Raw genomic sequence first — 22,439 nt, forward strand, 5'->3', positions numbered from 1 at the left:
TTATTCAGATATACAGACAGCTGCAGGTCACGTTCTCACATTAATTTCCTCTTTCTTCTTTTCCTTTTGGACAGTCAGAAGTCATGCAGACTCCTTCCAAGTATGCTGACAGCCTCATGCAGTGGGGAATAGTAATTCATGGAATAAATATCTAATGAGCACAAGCATACAAAGAACCAATAACTTATGAAAAGAGCTACAAAGCGAAATTCACCCTTGGGAAGCTGTCTCTCTGCCAAACAGTTTTGCAGTACTGCAACGGCAAATGCCCCAAGCTGTTCTGGTGAGTTCAAGATTGGGGAAGCCCCACTGCACAAAGCACTGAGACACTTTAAACACTACTGTTTGAAAAGTATCTGGAAGATCTGTTTCTCACAAGCATATAGTTCTCCATGTATATAAAATTGTTCTCAGACCCAAAGGAACTAAAAATATTTCCTTCTTCACTATCACATGCCTGTACTTCCTTTTTCATTACCACATGCCTTAGCAGCGTCTGGTTCCCTGCAACCGTTCGGTGATTTTGTACAAGAAAGCAGCAATAACTTAGAATGATGATAACAATGTATTGACAAAGACAATCTGCTTTTTCACACTATCCTTACAAGTCCGTACAACACCAAATCTTGACTATTCTTGATGTAACAGTTGCCAAGTGCTAGCATTTAAATTCACATCAGATACGAAACTTCAGACCTCTTCTTGCAGTTTCTTAAGTACCTGGGCTCTTCTCTTTCAGTTTCCTTTCAGTTATCAGTAATTTAAGAATTATCTTGAAACTCTTCTTGCTGGTAATTAATTTTTCATCTTATTTTGGGGATTTCACTTTGACTATCTTTCTCCTTAATTACAAAATAATCTGCAGCTTTACACTCTAGTTTCAGCACACCCATTTTCCCTTTGCATATTTATTTTCTCTTCCCAATTCTGCAGAGGGTAACTTCAAAAACCTGCTGTTCTTTCCTTTAGAGACTCTCTTCTACACTGACAATTCTCACATTTTCTGTCGTCGTAACTGTTCTTGTGCCCTTTTCCAGTCCTCTCAAGATCACAGGCTGAATGTTCTCACTTCTTTTCCAATATGCCTTACCAAAAGTCAGTTTCTAACATTTTGAATTACAGGTAATCTCTTATTCAGTATGCCAAATATCTCTCTTACTCCTTTGTAGATGTTTCCTCACATGCCTGAAAAGAGTTAGCAAGACCACTCAGCTGACTGCTTTTTTGCAATGCGTTAATGGCTCAAGCTGCCACTGAATGTAGTCTGCAGTTGCTCTGATAGCTAAAACTAGCAGAACTGTAATATATATTGTAGCATAATATTTGCAGTCATCTAACCTGTTTATATTTTCTATAACTTCCAATATTAGCTGAGTTCTCAAACTCCTTGCTTCCAAATCCTTCCCAAACCTAGCCCCATATTACTTGCTAGCATTGCGGAAGCATACTATTGTTCTTTTCCCACCTAGTTCCTGCTCTGTCATTCCAGCTAGTTCATTTGTACCAAAATAGTAGAATTAAATTAATTAAGATTTCCTACTATTCTTTCTTTCAGTTATCTTGTTGGAAATGCCCCACCTACTCAGAAACCTGGAAAAAATCTCTGATATATTTAAAGTGAAACCTTCTATACAAGAAGAAAAAAGAAAGAAAAAGAAGAAAAAATGGATTAAAATTCCTTTTATTAGTGAAACAAAACAAAAGAGGATTAAAAAAATTCTGTTAATGCTTTCCACACTAAGTTCAGTGCAGGCTCTCAGCACACTGCAGACTCTCAAATCTGAAAAAACCAATATTTCGATGTTACTCTGTGGGTAAGTATTTTTGGTTATTAGTTCTCCAAAATACTGAAATATATACATAACATCAGTGAAGGCATTAGTTCCAGTTAACTATGTAACTGGAGTCTCATATGATCTTAAAAATCAGTCTCAAAACTGCTTAACAGTTTTGCTAAAAGAACCTTTACTATCATTAAATAAGAAGTGTAAATGAAAGTGTAAAAAAGCTAGAAGATACTCTACTTTGTTGGTAGAGCATTAACCGATGAATTCAGAGTCTTATAGGCTTTATGTAGAAAAACTTTAAAAAACTTTTACTATAGAAATCATATCTTAATAGCTCCAAACATGTTTTGTACATATGTACTAAGAGCAGACAGCTGTTTAATGAGGGTTTAGAAGCTGTGGAAATACCCTTGTAAAAATGTGGAAATGGAAATCCCCCCATCCATTATTACTTTTAAAAAAATTTATACAAAATTAATATCAAAGTCATAGATGAAGTTGGATGTTTAGAAGTATGAAAAAATCTTCCTGCATTCCTGATACTTTGTGGAGATCTGCAGAGGCCTGTGTTGTTCCAAAAATATCCTGTTCTTTTGCAGTAAAACCTCATCTCTGTTTGATACTGGCCCCTTTATTTCTTGTTGGAATTGCTCTTGTATTTTGCAAGACTAGACTAGAACAGAAAGAAAAGGAAAAGGAATGTACATGGTCAAACTAACACCCGCTTCACCCAAATGCTGCAGACAGCAGAACAGATGCATGGAGGAGAGGCTCTTTTCTCTGGCTTGTTCCAATGATTAAATGTTCTTGTCTTTTTTTCTCTAGACCTCACCTGTGCTGAAGCAAGTTGCTTTTAGATATTCCTGCTCATAACATAAATATTGTAGGTTAGAGCTGCATTACTGTTCAAAGGTTACACTTAAAGAGAAAACATAAAAAGGACATGGACCTGTTGGAGTGAGTCCAGAGGAGGGCCATGAAGATGATCAAAGAGCTGGAGCACCTCTCCTACGAAGACAGGCTGATAGGGCTGCCGTTCTTCAGCCTGGAGAACAGAAAGCTCTGGGGAGACCTTGTAGCTGCCTTCCAGTACCTAAAGGGGCCCTACAAGAAAGCTGGAGAGGGACTTTTTACAAGGGCATGTAGCGATAGCACAAGGGGTAATGGCTTTAAACTGAAAGAGGGCAGATTTAGGTTAGATACTAAGAAGAAATTCTTTACTGTGAGGGAGATGAGACACTGGAACAGGTTGCCCCAAGAAGTTGTGGATGTTCTATCTGGGGCAGTGTGCAAGGCCAGGTTGGATGAGCTTTGAGCAACCTGGTCTAGTGGAAGGCATCCCTGCCTGTGGCAGGGGGCTTGGAAGTAGATGATCTTTAAGGTCCCTTTCAACCCAAACCATTCCATTATTCTATGAAAATGAGATAGAAGAGAAGTGAAAAAAAAAAAAAAAAAAGAAAAGTGATGCATAAGTGAAAAGCAAGCGGAATCCCTGTCCTTCCCCCATGCAGCAGGCCCTGGAAGGAAGGCTGCTGCTCCCAGGAAGGTGTCTTGCAGGTGGGGAGCAACTGCAGAAGCTGCAACCAATTTCAAAGCTGTAAAGGAGAGAGATGCTGGGACAAACAGACTGGAGTCACTTGCATACAAGCTATTAATACAGCCAGCAAAATCAAGAGTTTCAACAGGAGATGAAAAGAAAGATGTGTGGCTTTCCACAAGCTGTCTCCCAATCTGCAAAGGCAGTACCAGGTTTGGAGTTTGCACCCTAAATGGGGGCAAGCAGAAAAATGGTCTTTCCACCTTAGCTCTTACTCTCTTCCCCAGCCTGCCTTCTTCAGCAGGTAGCCTGGAAGACACATTGTAGCTGAATTACTGCAACCAAGTTAGGGTACCCCTGGAAATACTGAGGCAGGGATGGGAATCTGTCATGGAATTTGCAATGAAATCTTGCAGGAAATATTCACAGATTATTGAAATAAACAAACATAATTAATTTGGCACCTTCCAAGAATGTTAAACAATTAATTTACCATAAACAGTTTTTAAAGCAGAAGAGTGATAATCCTATTACTTTTAGTATTTTACAAACACATTGCAGTGTTCCTTTAAAATATGCCATCTTGATGAACCATCTTGTAGATAATTTTACCCAAGCATAGTGAAGCAAAAGGACTGATTTCAATGTTGTATTGTAAGCCATTAAAAATATATATATATATTTAGAACAATTATTTTTAAACATCCTCCGAGATTTAAAGTACAGTGAATTTATCAATTTTTGCTGTTCACCTATGACACTAAAGCCAAACAACAGTCATGTTGCATTTCTTGCTGAGTGTGCTCATTTTAGGGCAGTTGCTGCAATCCAAAATTAGCACTTTATTTCCATCAGCACTTTCTTGAAAACAAATACAAAGTTGATGGTTATTTTTAAGAATTTGCTGCATCACACATTTAGAAAATACAAATTATGGCAGCAAACGTGAAGGAGTTGTACCTTACAGAGTGTTAGAGGAAACAGAAATCTGATAGAACAAAGAGATCTTCCTATCACCAATAACTAGACATTGGACCTGCTATTGTTTATTTAAAACACAGGGAAAACTCTGCTTCCTGTCACTATACATGTATTTTGCTCCATATACAACATGACCCTTGACTTAATGTCTTTAATGGACATTTAAGAACTTCTTGGCTGTCATTCAGTTTAGCCATTACAAGACTGAACCTGCAGAAGGTTCAGCCAACATCCACACTACTCTACAAGGATTTGACACATCATCAGAAAAAAGAAAATGTGAGTTTCCTTGAGTTCTAGGGGGAAAGCACTTGGATGGCAAAAAAAAAAAAAGAACAGAAACATGGTTAGGTCAGACAGTACTCTGTGGAGAGTCCTCCTCCTTGTTGCTGAGGCAGCACAAAGCAAAACTCACATCTATGCAAGTACCGTATCAGCACTACTGTGTTTCTTAGGGCTTCTGAAGGCTGAAACCTGCAGTCAGTTCTCAGAAGTCCGGAGCCAAAAGGCAAACTGCACAGTATGGTCCCTATAAAGATTGGTATTTAATAAAGCAGTTAATTAAGGACAAGGCTCACGATCTGCCATGTCTTAATGTTAAGTTGGAAGAATTATGCTACTTATTGGATGATGATTTTTCTGGGAAATCTATGGAAGCTGCATAATCAATGTAAACAGGGGTCAGATCAGCAAGTAGGTGGTGTTTCTAAAAGGTGTTAAAAGGAACCAGAGTTTTTCACGTTGTTGGCAGAAGGAAACAATTTTTTAATTTGTTATAATTTAGTTTGAATTTTCTTCCTAAATCCCCCCAGTTAGCCATTTTGGTCATGGAGGGCTTTAATGTTTTCCATCTTTTGGGAAGCATAATTTTACCCACTTAAACTTGAAATACGCCCTCCTAGCACACTGAGACTAAGCACAGGACCTAAAAAGGACTCCTGAATCATCAAATATACAACAAAGCAGGAGCTCACAAATTCGGTGTAGCTTGAAACAGGAAGATGATCTCAAAAATAATTACTGTGAAATTAATATCTTTTTTTTTTCTTATTTTTAAACAAAGTACCATGTTAAAAGTAATTTATATTTTGCTTTTTGCTAGCCCAAGGGAAATCTGTTTTGCTGCTCCAGTGTATGGTTGTTCTAATAGCCTGCTTCTTCAACATTTCCAATCCCACTGCCTATTAATACAGAACTACTTCTCTGCACACTTTCTACAAAACTTTTGACCTCCTTCTTCCACTACACCTTCTGTCTACAAATGATTCCCTCTCTTCTAACCTCTCTTGAAGCACCTTTGATAAACTTCCTAGTTCCTTGCCAGCATTGGCTATCATCTCATTTCCATTTCCAAGGAGATGTCTTGTTCTCCCAGTCCTTCTGACCCCATTTTCTCCTCTTAATTCCTACTTCTCGGCTCTATTTCTTTTCCAGCTGCTAGATCCTTAACACAGTCCTCGTAGGACTGCAGTTCTATGAATTTGCTTCACTGACCTTCATATGCAGTTTTGCAATTGTGTAAGCATTAAAATGCTGTATTTATATTACGCTCTTAATTTCACCTTGCTCAACCTTTTTTTCAGGTTTCCCAGAAGTTCCTCAAGTGCCTCCCTAGAACTAATAACCTTGACGCTTTTCTAGTTTCAAAGTTAATTACATGTCCATCCATACCCCTTACTGTCACATCAATGACATACTGAACTCTGAAGGAACAGCATGATGTTCTATGGCTACCTTCTGCCATGACAAAATACCACAAAATTAGTCATTTATTGCATCTGTTTTGTGACAGATGCATGCTTAAATTGCCAGTTTGTACAGCAATACCTTACCTCTAAGACAACTATTGAACTACTCTTAAAAAGAAGGACTCTCTTGGTAAAACAGCATGCTGTAATACAGATCCTTTCATTGCATAAGCAAAATATACTAACGAAAAAGCCTAGAGGTTGGGTTTGCTACAGATCAAAGTTGTTTGGCTGTCTGGATTTTACTTACTTTCAAATGTTGAGACCTTCTTTAAAAACATTATTAAATAAGACCTCCCCAGACTTCCAAAGCTTATGGGTATTTTTGTTTATTTCTTCTGCATTTTAATAACTTTGACATTCTTCTAAGGAACATTTATGCTTAAATTGCCTACTTTGACTCTTAAATAATAATTATAGGTTAGGTAAAGGCTTTGGTTCACCTTATAATTTTAATAAAAACCATAATAATACATTCTTGTCTGACTTTCATTTCTGACAAAAATACACATGGATGAATTACATTAGTTAACTAAAAACTAGTATAAATTAGTAAAATCATTGTGTTCTAAAAGTGGAGATTAGGAAAAATGACATATGAAAATTAAAATGTATGTATATAAAGCTAATTTAATGAGTGTCTCACAGAACTACCCCAGATATTTGCTTGTACGAGATTTATACTGTGGCAGTGCAGGTCCCTTTATCTCCATCCTTAAAAAAATCATCAAAGTTTTATGAGTGTATCAGAGTGGATTTTTTTCCCCTCTAGCTAGCTGGACCTAATAAGATGAGTGTGTTGGTTTCCTTTAACTGCACACGTGTGGTACACTGCTTATCTACTTCCACACATACTAACATATTTGAGCAGAAATATGTGACTGTATGTTTAAAAATCACAAATATGTTTAAGTTATGTTGAGGTAATAATGCACAACCTATTTCTCACAGTTTTATCTGTGTAGGTAATCTTAAAGCCATTTTACATTTGTAATCTCTTTCATGTCTATATGCTTAAGTTTAAGCCTGTTAGTGTATAAAAACACAAAAGGAAAATAATTGTATCAGTGGAAAACATGTTCTCTCCCTAATTCCACTTCCGGAATTCTGAGCCTGGTTTTGCTGATATCTAGTAAATTCTAGAGGCATTTTACACCAGATGACTTGCTCAACTTCATTTTGCTCACCAGCAGCACATGATCTCTTTGGACCATAGTGCCATCTAGCTTCTCTTTTCCTGACCTCTGTAATTCTGTGTGCTGAACACAATTGTATGATGTACCAAAAGGAGGTCCAGGGAGCTATTGTTAATATAATTGTCTATCTATTCTTGACTATTTAGCTAGACATACAGCTGAATAAGGGTAAGAAATTACTCACTGAGCTTTTCAATAAACTTCTTTCTGATCATCTATTCAGAAGTGGGAGAGAAAAAGATGTATTTTCCTTTGGAATAGGTTTTATTGTTTCCCTCCAAAATGGAAAATCAAGACCCATTAGTGATGCTCTGGGCAAGCTACCTGCACCTTTGTGAAAGCTCTGGCACCATACCCATACTAATACACACTTTACAGGAAATCAAGGGCAACATGGCTAAGTCCTCTCACATTGCTGAAGGCATTTGTCACTTAAGGAAAAACCCTGCTCTCAAAGGAGCAATATTTGAAAAGGATTGGAAGATTCCTTGAGGTGCCAAGAAGGGAAAAATGCTAGAGAAAGGTACTTTTCATTCATGTGGGGGTGGGGGGTGGCAGGGGGGGTGAGAGAAGGGGTGTCTCTTCCATTACTAACAAAGACTTTTTTATAAGAGCAGAACAGACATGAAATGGCCCACCACAACTCCTTGTAACAGGCTGTGTGAAATAGGAACACTTTCTGGATAATGGATTTCCTTGTATACACCTGGAATCTGAGACCCACTCAAAGATACCTGGGTTTCATTTGCTTTTGCGATATATGCAGGACCTACCTATATGTAAGCATACAACAAACCCAGTCCCCTTAACAAAGGTGTAACCTTATAACACAGGCTGCAGTAGAAGAGCAGATAAAGTCTCTCCATCTCTGGGTCTGGCTCACGTCCTTGACAGCTTCTGGTGAGCCAGGACTATACAAGATCCAATCTAGTTTTCTTAATCTTTCTTTCTAATTCACCTTCTTTCTTTCTAATTCACTTTCTTTCTTTCTAATTCACTGATGTGCTCTTTACTGCTAGGAGGGGTATTTCCTGCTGTGTCTCATGAGCATGGTTCGCTTCCATCAGCTGGCATCATTACATGAACTTCTCACTGTTAATGCCCAGCAGTGAAACAGATGAGTTTTCAAACTCTCACTTCAGACTCAGTGGCAAGATAAAGATTTTCCCTAAAATTCTACTAATCAACCAAACTTCTTAAATTACTAGGGTATAATAAGGCCTTAGTCCCTAAACAGTTAATAAACAACTTGAGATTCCACTGCCTTTATTCCTGTTCACATAAAATACTTTAAGTCTGTGAATCACAGAACCACAACATGGTCAGGGTTGGAAGGGACCTTGGAGATCATCCAGTCGAACCCCCTGCTAAAGCAGGGTCACCTGGAGCGCGCTGCACAGAATCGTGTCCAGGTGGGTTTTGAATGTCTCCAGAGGAGACTCCCCAGCCTCCCTGGGCAGCCTGTCCCAGGGCTCTGTCACCCTCACAGTAAAGAAGTTTATCCTCACATTCAGAAGGAACTCCCTGTGCTTCAGTTTGTGCCAGTTGCCCCTTGTCCTGGCACTGGGCACCACTGAAAAGAGCCTGGCCCCATCCTCCTGACACATGCCTCTTAAAATATTTGCAGACATTGATAAAACTCCGTCTCAGCCTTCCCCAGGCTAAACAGCCCCAGCTCTCTCAGCCTTTCCTCATAAGCGAGATGCTCCAGCCCCCTCATCCCCTTTGTAGCCCTTCGCTGGGCACCCCCCAGTAGTTCCCTGTCTCTCCTGAACTGGGGAGCCCAGAACTGGCCACAGTGCTCCAGATGTGGCCTCAGCAGGGCAACGCAGAGGGGGAGGATCACCTCCCTCGACCTGCTGGCCATGGTCCTCCTAATGCCCCCCAGCAGGATCCCATTGGCCTCCTTGGCCCCAAGATCACACTGCTGGCTTGTGGGCAACCTGCTGTCCTCCAGGACTCCCAGGTCCTTGTCTGTGAAGACATGAGGATGAATGTGCTACTGAGTGTGTAAAGGTTGCATAAAAGTGCACCTGTTAGAGGGACGCAGTAGCTGTGACCTTTTGCAACTGGCTTGTATGAGGGAGAATAACTCAGTCAGATCCCTGGCTGGCCACTGTACAAAAGCAGGCTGCAGGCTAGCAGCCTCCTTGTTCCTAAAGAGCATACAGCTATCCTCGCTGCTGACAGCCTCCACTAGCATCAGACACCCTTATTTAACATTTACAGACAACCTTGAGATCACTGAAGGTTTTAATGGACATTCTTGGCAATAGGCTGTTCATGACTATTTGAATAAAAGTACATAATAGGTACCTATACCGACCTAGGAATGCCTGGCACCTAAACAGCTTTGTATACGCCTGCTTGAAACCAAATATTGATGTCAAAATATTACCAAAAATATATTATAACAACACACCAACTTTGTTCCCAAAACAAATTAATAGAAAGCAGTATTTCAATATAGTACTGTGTAAGTGATAAGCATAGGAAATAAAAAAAAGCACTGCGGTATTTCTACAGATATCTCATTTAAAGATAAAACCTTGTATCTGCCATTCTACCCTGATTATGGTGATCATAATTTTTTCAAATTACAGATAAGATTAACATACAATCAGCTATTTTATTCATTAGGCTAAGATAATATTTATATTGTTAATGTTACTAAATGAGATAATGGTTACAAGGCCCTTAATTTTATATGTAGCGTGTTTTTATTTTGACCCGTTCGCTCCCCGAGTTGCATTCCTCAATATGGTTTCCCTAGAACCTTTTTACATTTGGGAAGAGAATTGTTTTACACATTTGTATACTTCTGAGACAACATCTTTTTCTTTAGAATTAAATGAACAAATGTCTCCCAAATCTAAAAGAAAACAGACCCATGATAGCAATAAAATCTGAAGAAGATACCAGATAATGATTTAAAATCTGTCCTCAGAGTTCTGCCCTTACTTTCTACAGAAATCAGATCACTCTCTGAACGCACTTACTTTATTCTCTGGAACGGCACCCTCTACCTGCCACCCACAATCTGCAGCCTCATAAACATGTGTCTCCCAGGAGTCCTGGCTCTGGTTCAGGGATCAGCCTGTGGGCATTAGAAGTCACCAGCCTCTGCTGCAAGAGAGACCTTGGGAGGTACAGCCAAAACGCCCGCAGCACCACGTGTTGTACTGCAGAAGGGTACGGGCTTACCTACCACACCGACACATGCTGTCAAACAAGCTTTCACATGATTTCTTTGATGTCTGACTAATAACTGCATTTTTTTATATTCTTAAATTCCCAAACTCAGCTGAAGGGATGTTCACCAAGGAATAAGAAGTTCTGTCAACTTTTGTTGATCTCAGATGAAGTAAAGCCATAGTTCAAAAGGCTACATAGTTTTTAATGATATACACATATATGTACATGTAAGTATATAACTTTCCTTGAATGTTAATAAAAGGCTCTATATATTTTAACATACACATATATGTACGTATAAGTACATAATTTTCCTCGTATGTTAGTAACTCAGAAACAAAATATTTTTCCCCTTAAAAATCTCAAAATGTGTTTGTGTTTGGGCTGATACCAAGCATGGGACACTACCATCTCAAAGATACGTTTTTTAGCATAGTTTTTTAGCATAGTATGACTACATTGCAGAAGGGACTATAATTATAATCTTGACATTACCATAACGACCGTGGTTGCTATCAGGTGACAGGTATAATATAGATAATCAGTAGATAGTACAATAGCAATATTTAATGATGCTGGAGATAGAAGAAAATTAATTCATGCCTTTAATTCAGCGCAGAGCCATCATTTTTTATATTTGTGTGTGAGACTTTCCTAACCCTGTTAGTATGTACATAACAGTTACAATAAACAGCAAAGAGCCAAGCAAGGTATCTACTGCAGAATCCAGAGAGCTTACATTTACTCACCATACACAACGAATAATTTTTGTGTTCCTATTTATGTCCTTTTTTAACATGATAGATAGTTCTTCCGTCTTGTTTTAATGCCATACAAAAAAAGCTGATAGCCACAGTGAAAGCTATAAAAAGTGCCTTTGCCTTGAAATCAAACAGAAACAGTAGCGAGGTTGTTCTTTTGTTTTCTCATGTTACAGTCTACCAACTCTCTCCTTTAATCAGCCTGAGAGAAATAATGCCACAAATCAAAAAAAACCCTAATCTAGAGTAAAGGAAGATGTTCTGTTGAATGAAAGAGGGACAGTTACGCTCACTGGAGGAGCTAACATGGCTGCATATTTAAAATCATGCAAGAGTTTACCACTACCTTCATAAAAAGGGATTAATTAAAGGAGATATTTTTATGGAAAAAGACACACCTGCAATGAAGACATTCCAATATGTGCAGATAGCAACTGATGAAAAGCAACAGAAGACAAAGGAGTAATACTCAAATGTTGATATGAAGTACTACTCACATATCCTCACCATATTTCTCATTATTATCTCTGTTCAAAACTTGCTGCTTCTGTCTCCACAGCTACAACACTGCTACAGCCATTTCACTGAGCCTTAAAATGAAAGATGCGATGTTTATAAAGAATTGCAGAAACAGTGTTTTATGAAATGACCTCGAAGTCAGTGTCAGAGGCTCCAGGGTGAGAAGAAAGTGCCTATCCCAGCACTGTGGTAGACTGAGGCAAGCCAGACAAAGGGGGTAGAAGGAAACAAAGAGGACGTTTCATTGCGACACCTCAGTGGAACAAACATTAAGCAAACTTTGTGTAATGCTTTGCAAAACTCTGGCTATTGTTCAATTAATCAGCTTTGCCTCTCAGGCTCTCTCTGTCATAGTTTTCTTCTGTTGCCAATACTCAGTGCATTGCTTTCAGACTGACATCGCACCTCCATCACATCATCAGCTTCAGAACAGATCAGGATGGATGCAGCTCTTGCCTGAAGCATATCTGCATTTTTAATTCTGCGCTGAGACTGTCACAGGACAGGTGAAGACTTCAGACAGCCTGAAGACATCTATTAAGAAATTTCAATCTGAGTTGGCAGATTCATGAAACAATGAATAAAATAACAAGATATCAAAGATATCTCTTCCAGGTATGATAATTCCTGCTGTTTCTCCCCCCAGGACTGCACTTCCACTTTCCTCACTCAGCTGCTCTCTTGAGCTCTCAGGAAGAGAGGGAACAGAAAGGTCAAGTCCTGCTACAGTAATCAAAATTTGACCTTACTGAGAAGCCCATGCTGCACAGCTATTTTTCACAAATACTAATACCTTCTCTAATGGCAATATTACAGACAAAAACCACCAGTGCATCCATTCAGGAAACAGCAAATGTGACAACCACCTGCAGTATGGCTCTGTGATGGCATTTTTCACCAGCAGCTGTTTCGTTCTGTAGGGCTGCTCCTGAACACAAGGCATCTTTGGTCTTAAGTGAAGCTTTTCAATAACGGCATCTCCATCTTTGCTCCTTGTACCTTGGTCCTTGAACCACGGGAGCTAGTTCTGTCCAGTGAGAATGAGAATTGTACTTTCTTCCTTTGTGTTTCTTTAATAATTAATATTAAATATGGTTTTCATCTGCTGTCAATTCTAGAGCAGCAGGAAAACTTTTGAAGCAGAGGATGATCTCACAGTACAAAGAAAAAAGGCATTTAAAGAATGCTGAAAATTTTTGACAGAGGCACGTGTTTGTTATTTATTATCTCAACCTGTTGTCCCACAAAGGTGGGACAGCAGGGTGAAACCTATGCTGCTACAGAGCTCCCTTGTTTGGCTTAAGCTCCCTCTCCAACAGGCAGTTTGCTTTCCTTAAGAACAGTTCTCCAAAGCATGACTCTATACTTAGGGTAAGATGCTGTGGGGTTACATGATATCCTAAAGTATGTCCTAAATACTAATAGTTAGCTTTCCTGGATTGGTTATTATGTTTCTTCAGAAACCCAAAGCTTCAGGCCACAAAGCAGCCACAAGTGGTTTTTCTTCAAGATTACTTTTTTTCCAGTTCTTTAATTTCATGAGTACCTGCCCAGGCCAGGTGCAGGGCAGACTGCACAGGAAACCTTGCCATATTGAACTCATTGACAATAAACAAAGTGGCCCACACTCTTAAAGCAGAGTTATTTTCCTTTAAGGGCATGTTTTCCAAGCATGAAGAGATTACTAGATCACCTTGTATGGTAACACATTGGTTTCAATACCTGCATAAGGGTATGTATCCTGTAATGAGGTTACTTTTGATAAATTAATCATAATGAGCTCTTCAACTACAAAGTTTTTTTCTCCAGCTTTCAAATTATTTGTGACCTTTTTGTACACTATCCCTGGTTTTTCCATAGCCTTAATCAAATGTAAGTATCTGTAGAGACACAGCATTTGTCCACTACCCTACGTAGGAAACACCCACCTTCAAAACCTACTCAGTCTTAATTAGAAACTTAAGTATGTGGGATTTGTCCCTCAGTTTTTTAGTTTTAGTTTGCAACTAATAACTGTCTCACAAAACTTATACTTTACAACGAGTTATGCCCTGATCAGCAAGATCAAATACTTTTCCCTTAGTGAAGGAAAGTACAGAAAATACTGAAGAAAGGGAAAAAGAAGGGAAAAAAATAGACTATTACCCTGGTAAAATGATGACAGTGCATGGGAAGGATTGACACAAAAGAGCAAAAAAGGTAGCTTTCTTAGAAGTTAAAACAGTCACGAGAAAAGCTATTTTCGCTGCCATTTGGGAAAGGGACTTCTGAATTTAAAGCATACTGCAATAATCTAGTTATGTGATTTAAGATGAAATAGAAAGCTAAAGTATATGTTGTCACTTTTTTCTTTAATGAAATGCTACACTTAAACGTCTTCATTTGAAAATAATCTGTATGTGGGTTTTTTTTAAAAATAGCATCAATTTGGTAGTTAGAAAAAAAAGGTTCACAGCGTGCTTATGGCTGACTGAATCTGGAGGTTAGCTAAGATGTTATCCCTGCTTGCATGTCCAGTAATGTTGTTGAATGCAGTCTCTATAAGAACACTGATGCAATTCATACCTTTAGTCTTTCTTGATTCCAGCGGTAAAGAAAATTTGCTGGCGTATGGAATGCTTCATTGAAAGAAGAAATTGAGAATACAATTGCATGTTTTTATTTATTAAGAAAAGCATAGAATTCTGTTTCCTCACATATATAAATAATCAGATAATTTGAGATGGTTTATTTCATCAAAATCCCAGGCCTCTTGGCTTTCAGACTCTGTGTTGTTTCTTAGGATCGCTAAGTTAAGATCACTAAGGCAGTTGTTACTGCCCCTGTCCTGCTGTCTTTATCTCTTCTTGTCATTTTTTCCCAGCTCCACTTTGCTGCCTGTACTTTTTTACGCACTTTCTTTAGGGCAATGATTGTCCAGTTTTGGTGGAGGCTCATATTATTGTAGCTACCTGATTCCACAAAGTAGCTCAATGGCTTTTTACAATTCCTTTAAATTGAGGGTAATTTCAAAAGATTTAATCCAAATCATAACTTTGATTGGATGAACACCCTCTGCAACCATTTTTCACATATAACCATATTTCTGCCTTAGGGTGTTATTCCGAGGCATCACAATTTTACCTTCAATAAGCAGGTCCCGCATGGATTTCTGCACGGGCAAACCACAGAGTTGGCAAATACACCTGGGCCATAGCACACCAAATGGCTGTTTTCAAACCACATCAGTACAATTCATCCAGCCTGTTACTAACTCCTAGCTGCTCGTTTCCAGAAGCCCTGAGAAAATAGCAAAGGAATAGGCACCTATTGCACATGAACAACATGGCTGATCTGCACTACAGTATAATAAACCCAATGCTTTAATGAGATCACGCTCCTCCTCTAATATACATAAAGCCAGCTGACCAGCCATTCCAGGAAGGGCACCTTTAGGCCATGCTGCCAGATAACTTGCTTGGCACACCACCAAAGCAAAGAAGCAATTCAATTCAAGCAAACCTTGCTTGAATTGCTGGCAGCATTTCCCACCATCTTCATTCACACCTCTTGAGAGACTGTTTGGTTGAGACATTTTAAAGGACAATTGACACCATATCCCTTTTATGTGTGAGTTAGTTGTTTGAGCATGACAAAAATCCATACTGAAGGAAAGTCACCATTAAACTAGCAGTGGACACATTTGAATCAGCCGTAAAAGTAAAGCATAGATGCCAAAAAATGAGAGTCTGATCAGTTTTCCCAACCAAGCAGCCGTACCACAGAGCCAGGAGAAGTTGAGCTAAGCCAAGCTTCCATTGCAATTTACCATGGAATATTTACAATGTGGAAATACATAGAATATGGCTGTAGAACAAGGCATACAGGACTTTGTTGAGCAGCAGTTTCTCAGAGAAACTGATCTTAAGTTGAGACAATTACTCTTCCTTAATTACTTTAAATTAAAATTCTTTTCTGTGTAATGCTATTAAGGTCACCTGAGTATAATTAAACAGTCAAAGATTTACAGTCGGATGTAATTACATCAAACTTTCCAAGGGATTTCCAGCTGTTCTCTGGAATTAATGCATAGCATAAGGACAGCTGACTGGAGTTTTGTACATGATAGCATTTTTTATATGTGTTTGCATTTAAAACATAGTCTATATAAAATACAGGCATTTCAGTTTTAACTTGCATGCTATTTTACAAGGGAAGAAGCCCAGAAGTTCCAGTTATCTTATGTTTGGGCACTGAAACAGGTTATTGCTTTATCTCCAGACTAACGTGTTTCATAGCCAAGAACAGGGGTTATGTCACCTAAATTTTTATTTTAAAGTTTGTTCTTTTGTTTATGGGCCCGGTACTGAGCTCTACCAAGCGTCTTCTGTTCTTTTAGCCATGGTGGGAAGTGGTGATGTGCATCCTTTTGTGGGTTCCAGCCTAAGGATAATTTTATAGTGGAACAGTGTCCTACCCCTGGGTGACTCTCGGTTTAGATTATTTTGGCAGTGATCCAGAATATTTTTCAGAATATTGTATCGGTGGTATCGGTGTGGTTGGAACCATTTTCCTTCTCCATTTGCTGCACAGAGCTGGCAAAAGCACAGTTACTGTGATGAGGACTGGAGATTACAAAAAGGATATAGTGGCTCCTCCACTCTCCAAGATACGTGCACAGTGTTGATAAAAAGAAATCTTGCATATCTTGTATGTTCATGTCTCCTTGCTAGCCCTCCCCATCTTTCTGGTGCTGTCACTCAGCGGCACACTGTCTCCAAGATGGAGGAAGAAGCCCTCTGTAAGCCTCAGACTCTCGGAAAATTCTCTTATTTTTCCACAGGTCCTCGCAAGAGGCTAAAGCTATTTTCTAGATGTTGACAGATTTTCAGGATGTCGAGAGAATTTTTTCTTTTATTTTCCTTTTGAGGCCTTGTTCCTTGACTTTTGTCAAATTCTGACCTCAGGAAGAACCTTTTCTGTGATGATGGCATTTTTTTTTTAATGTAGAAAAAGAAACACTGGTATGGGGATTTTAGATACATCATTGTATCACAGATACCTAACAGGTCTTCAAGTTGGGAAAAAATTAAATTCTTCCCTTCCTTTTAAAGCAATTTCTGTCAAAATGAAAACCCCATCAGGTAAGGCAAGCAAATTGCAGAGCATTATAAAAGACGGCCATAGGGCCTTTTATGTTGTACCCATCGTGCTTGCCTCTTCCTTGTCATTGTCCCATCATTCAAATATCCTTATGAGAGCTGCCAAACTCGTTTTAATACCTGTCACCCAATGCAACAAACTCTTGTGAAGAACTTTCCTATGTTCCCATGCATCCATTCTTCTTTGCAATACAGTGCGATTTAAGTGATACTGCTTGTGGATGCCCATGGATTCAGAAAACAACTACCTACTTCCAGTCTTTTGTGCCAGAAGGCAAACAGAGCGCTAAATATCATCACCATGAGAACAACAGCAACAGTGTTGGAGAAGAGGAAGGAGGTGGTCAAGCAACAGAGAAGGAAACACAGGGATTTTAGGTCTGCTCCTGGGAGGAATGAGGCTGCAGCACTCGCCACCAGTTTGTTTCCCTCGCCACCCTCAGTGCGAAGAGCTGTTCCCTTTCCAAATGCCACACAGAATCTGTCATTTTATATTTAGCAGAGGCTGTGAAGTCGCACTTCAGCAACAACATATTTAATAGAAACATGATAAACTGGTAGCTGAACAGGTGACAAGGTTTGATAGAAAACGCCGGTCTCCACATTGCATTGTATTTTATCGAGTGCTTTACCACAGGCAGAAGCCTTTGTCAAAACAGGCCCTGCGCAAAGAGCTTTCAAAACAAAATACCCAAACCAGATCACCACAAAGGTGCAACGTGTGGTTTTTTTGAACAGTTTCTCTGGACAGCATCATCCAGAAGTTTGCCAGGGAAAGCCGAAGGAGGAGGGACTTGCACGGAGCACAGAGACCAGGTAACCTGGGGGAAAGGAAGCGGTTCCCGGTGGGATTGCGTGTGGTGTGTAACGCGACTTGCCAGTTCCTCACGCGTGAACCCTGCGTTCGGGGAGCTCCTTTCACAGAACTACTTCAAACGCTGAAAGAATTACAGATTTTATAAAAACAGGCTTGCAGTAAGTCTCAAAAATAGCTGTCTAGGTGCCTGTCTGATATGGAAATCTTTAAAGCGTAACAGTTACGTACGTTGCCATATTTACCAGTTATCCCGAATTCCAAATCCATCGCGTTTGGCTGGAGTCCTGGTCGGCACCCGGAGGCGGGCAGCTGCCGCGAGCGGGAACGGTGCTGAGGGGGCGGCGCCGCGGGCAGGGACACCCCCCCGCCGGCGCCCGACCCGGGCCCGGGGCAAGCGGCCGCAGCCGCGGGCGGCCCGTCCGCGCGGTGGAAGAGGGAGCGGAGAGGTGCGTGGGCTCAGGCGGGCGCCACGGGCGGCGGCCCGGGCCGGCAGCAGCAAGGGGCGCGGCGGGCGGCCCCCGACGTGAGGTGACCGCCGGCGGGAGCGGCCTGAGGGGCCGCGGCGGTTCCCGCCCTGCGCGGGGCCGGGGCGGGGGGCGGCCCGGGGGCTGCCGGGGCCCTCGCATTCCCGCGCGGCCCCTCAGCGCGGCGCGGCCGCGGCGCTGCCCACCGTCCCCCGCCGCCGCGGCAGCTGCGGGCAGGGCGGGGCGGCGGCGGGGCCGGCGGCGGCGGCGGCGGGGCGCGGGGCGGCGGCGGGGCCCTCGCCGCGGGGCAGGACGGAGCGGGCGGCCCGGCGGAACTCCTCGCTGCGCCACGTGTAGAGCAGGGGGTTGAGGGCCGAGAGGGAGCAGAGCAGCAGCCAGCTGGCGGCCTGCAGCGCCGGCGGCGCCGGCCGCAGGAAGAAGCCCAGGAGGCTGACCCAGACCAGCGGCTGGGTGCCCAGCAGGAAGACGCAGCAGAGCAGCAGGACGGAGACGCTGCTGAGGCGGCGCTGGGCGCGGCGGGGCGGCGGCGGGGCGGCGGGGAAGGGCAGCTGGTGCAGGAGGTGGAAGTTGAGGACGCTGACCCGCTTGGCGCTGCCCCGCACCCTCCGCACGATGCCGAGGTAGCAGTGGAGCAGCAGCGCGGTCTGGCCCAGCACGGCCAGGGCGACGAGCAGGGCGGTGTAGCGGGAGCTGCCGTCCGTCTGCTGCGGGGGCGGCTGCTGGGCAGAGCCCGGGGCCCAGAGCCCGGGCAGCAGCGGGACCAGGAGCAGGGCCAGGGCCCAGGACAGCCCGATCATGCAGCCCGTGTGCCTCCGCTGGTAAAGGGCCTGGTACACGCTGGGCAGCTTGGTGATGAGCACATACCTGTTGAAGGCCACCAGCAGGTGAGAGGCCAGGGAGACGGTGAGGCCGAGGCCGAGGAGCCCCCCGCGGAGCAGCCGGTACTCCACCGAGCGCAGGGAGGAGGAGTTGGGGGGCAGCAGCCCCAGCACAGCCTCCTGGGGCATCCACAGGGCGCACACGCTGAGGTCTGCCGCACAGCCGTTCACAATGAAGGCATTGCTGGTGGTCTGCAGCTTCTTGAAGGAGAAGACTAAATAGATGACCATCACATTGGATAAAGTCCCTGAGATAGCCAAGACCGCATAGAGCAGTGACAGGAAGATGCGGGTCCCAGAGGAGTCCTCCCAGAGCAGCAGCAGGGGCGAGCTAGCACTCCAGGAAGAGGCGTTGGGCATCTCGCTGAATGCGGCTCAGTTTTGACTTCTCCCTGTAAATCCCATCCTTGTCCAAGTCAGAAGATCCTGCTGCAGGAGTCCCCCACCAAGCACAAGGGAGGATGTGCAGCTGAGGGACTCTAAGGCAGGTTTCAGTCATATGAGCTGCAAGGTCCAGAAAATGTAGTTTGCAGTGATGATCCCGTGTCCAAGGCAGGTAGGCAGCAAGAGATTCCCACAGACTGTAGCTAGCAAAGGTGGGTCCATAGGGAGCAGATGGCTGTTAGCAGACCAGAGCACGACTGAAGATTCTGTAGCTGTGAAAATGCCAAAAGCAGCAGCACCTTGCAATCAGCAGCAGAAGCGGCAGCAACTGATACAAAGCTTTGCAGTTTCTCCTGTGCCACAGTACGTACACTGTATATCATTCCAGGAAGATTCAGCCCTTCCACTCTTCATGAATTATTCAGCAGATTTTCAACTTGTTAAATCAAGAAGGGAAAAAAAAAAAAAAACCCAAACCCTATCATGCTCCAGAAATACTGCAAGTACACAGTCTGACTCTTTTTCTCTTTGCCTTACCGGTTTCCAGGTTCTAACCCATTTACACAACTTTCATTTACAGCAAGCTTTCAAACCAGTATCAGTCACTTCTGTCTGAAATACAATCCATTTACTGTAGAAACTCCTCTGCTAGATATTCACTCAAACTGATTTTTTTTCCCTGATATTTTTGTTAAGAGTGCACTATGCTTCTGCAAGCTTAATTTTAGAACCGGTCTATAATAAGAATATACTTTCCAAATTAAACCTTTCAAACACAATACATACACAGATCCTTGGTAAGACAGTACTTATTGAGGAAGCTGGTCCTCAATCAAAATATTATTTCTTCATAAAACTCAGCCTGTCTTAGCCCGCAGGAAATCCTGCATTGCCAGCCTGCCAGAGGTGAACGCTGGTGTCAGTAAGTACACAGATAAAACAAAATCAGTGTAGCATTTGAAACTGTCTCACACCAAAACTAATTTGGAGCACAAATTCCTGCAGAGCTGAATGACAGGTTCTTAGGTGGACTAAAAGCTGGTTGAAGAGTAGGGCTTAACAGTCCTTTCCCAGGTGGAGAAGAATTACCAGTGGGATTCTCCCAGGAACTCCACAGTGCTTTACCCAAACAGAGAGAAAATGTTAACTGTCCTTACCCTGGACAAGATTTCTTAAGAAATTGAGTAAAGTAATTTACATTTTTTCTCAAAAGCTTTCCACAAAAGGAATGATGATTAATTCTGCGGTGTGCTTAGGAAAAAAGCTGCTTTTACAGGGGGGTTATACATAGACTACAGAAGTAAGCAATCCCAGCTCATAAGATACGATCTGTATATTGACCAAAGATAACTTTATAAGGTGGTTTAGGTATTGTTAAACTCACAAGGCTAACAATTGACAATACCAAAATAATAAATTAGGAGGTAACTAGTTACAACATATACATTCTTTAAGGTAATGAATGTAATTTGTGTGGGTTAATCTATTATTTTGTTGCAACATCTTTTAGTTGACAGGCTCATATTTGCAATTGTCAGGACTATTGATCCAAAATGTGGATTTATTACAAACATGAACATGTTCTTTTTTAATTAATTAGATTGCTCATGTGCTTAAGGTTAAAGACATAGATGAGTGATTTACTTGATCAGGCCCTTAATTACCTTTTTTTTTTTTTTGCCTGCTGCACTTTACAGTGTAGCTCTAATCAAGTGTCAAACCTTTTGAGGCCTTTCATTGTTTAGCTGTCAGTAGAGAACAGTTATTACAGAAACTAAAATCCTCCTCTTTCTGCAATGCTGTAATTGAAAAATATTCTCTACATCTGTAACAAGAGATATCTCCCTAACCAAAAAGCTTCAGAAAGGGTACTTTACAGAGATGATTAGGAGTTTCATAAGGCATTAGCCACAGAATCATAGGCCCTGTAGAGACCTCTAGATGTAATTATTCCATCCTTACATGTTTATAAAACCTTTTTTTTAAAAAAAAAAAAAAAAAATCTCTCATATGATAGAGCTTGTTCACCCAGAACAAGAAGATACAGTCATATATAAAGTAACAGAAACAGTGAAGTTCAAGGATAAGCAAACAGAGGGTATGAAACAAATTTCAGGGTATTATCTTAAAAGCTACAATGTTCTGAAGACCTCCCTGACCTTTCACTGTCCCTAGATCTGTTGTTAAGAAGCTGATAATTACAGAATACTGGCTATATTTATTATTAATTTCTAAGAACAAAAAATGTTTTACATTAGTGGCATTTATATATTTTGTATAAGAAGTCATAGAAGTCTAGAGAAAGGCTAAGGGGAAAGTTTGGTTCCCATATACTATAGAAATTAATTAGCTGTTCTTCCTTTATAGTTACTCTACACATCCCATCACCATCCGTTAATTGTCTGAATGTAGTGGCAGCAGTCTTGTATTTTCAGATTAGACTGTCACTAGAATTTGGGCAACTTTTAAAGCATCCTCTCTTTTCCTGGCTTTGCCATTCCTTTAGGGTGGCTGTGTAACAGTTACATACTGTCCACATCATCTATTGCAGGTACAGACTTATCTGACAGGAATATTAAGCACTGTGGGTAAATAATCATGCAACACAAAAAAATTGCTGAAAATCATCATCAGAGTTAATGTTAGAACCATTTGTGACTAGTTTTTAATTGAAGGATAAAAAGCTCAGTGAAAGCACGATCTTTTAGGTTCTTGTGGACAAAGACCCTGCTGTTCGTGAGACTTAAGAAACCTGTTGCACATGCAAAAGACAAGGTACATCACACCTGTACCAAGGGTTCTTGTCCAGGAAAAAAAGTTACCTCAATTCAGACACAGCTTTTAAACGATGGTATTTTGAAATGTAACCTTTACATCATAATATCAACCCATTGATTAAATACTTGATGTTATATAGAGCAAATACAAGCAGTTTAGTGAGACAGATCAGTTAGATGCCTATCATACTAATGTCTTTTTGCAACACCATCATATAAATACATGTTTTAGA

The 22,439-nt window shown here is 41.3% G+C and overlaps 1 protein-coding gene across 1 annotated transcript in view; it reads right to left on the reverse strand.

Annotated features, from left to right (window-relative positions):
* GPR88 (G protein-coupled receptor 88) overlaps window positions 1–22,409 on the reverse strand; it is a 28,668-nt gene extending 6,259 nt beyond the window's left edge. The window contains exon 1 of the mRNA XM_080407140.1: window positions 951–22,409. Within this exon, the coding sequence (XP_080263266.1) occupies window positions 18,323–19,405 (1,083 nt within the window). The 5' untranslated portion in view covers window positions 19,406–22,409 and the 3' untranslated portion in view covers window positions 951–18,322. The remainder of the gene's footprint in view (window positions 1–950) is intronic.
* Window positions 22,410–22,439: the final 30 nt, after the last annotated feature.

The sequence above is a fragment of the Falco punctatus genome (assembly GCF_963210335.1).
Source record: "Falco punctatus genome assembly, chromosome: 11".
NCBI lineage: Eukaryota > Metazoa > Chordata > Aves > Falconiformes > Falconidae > Falco > Falco punctatus.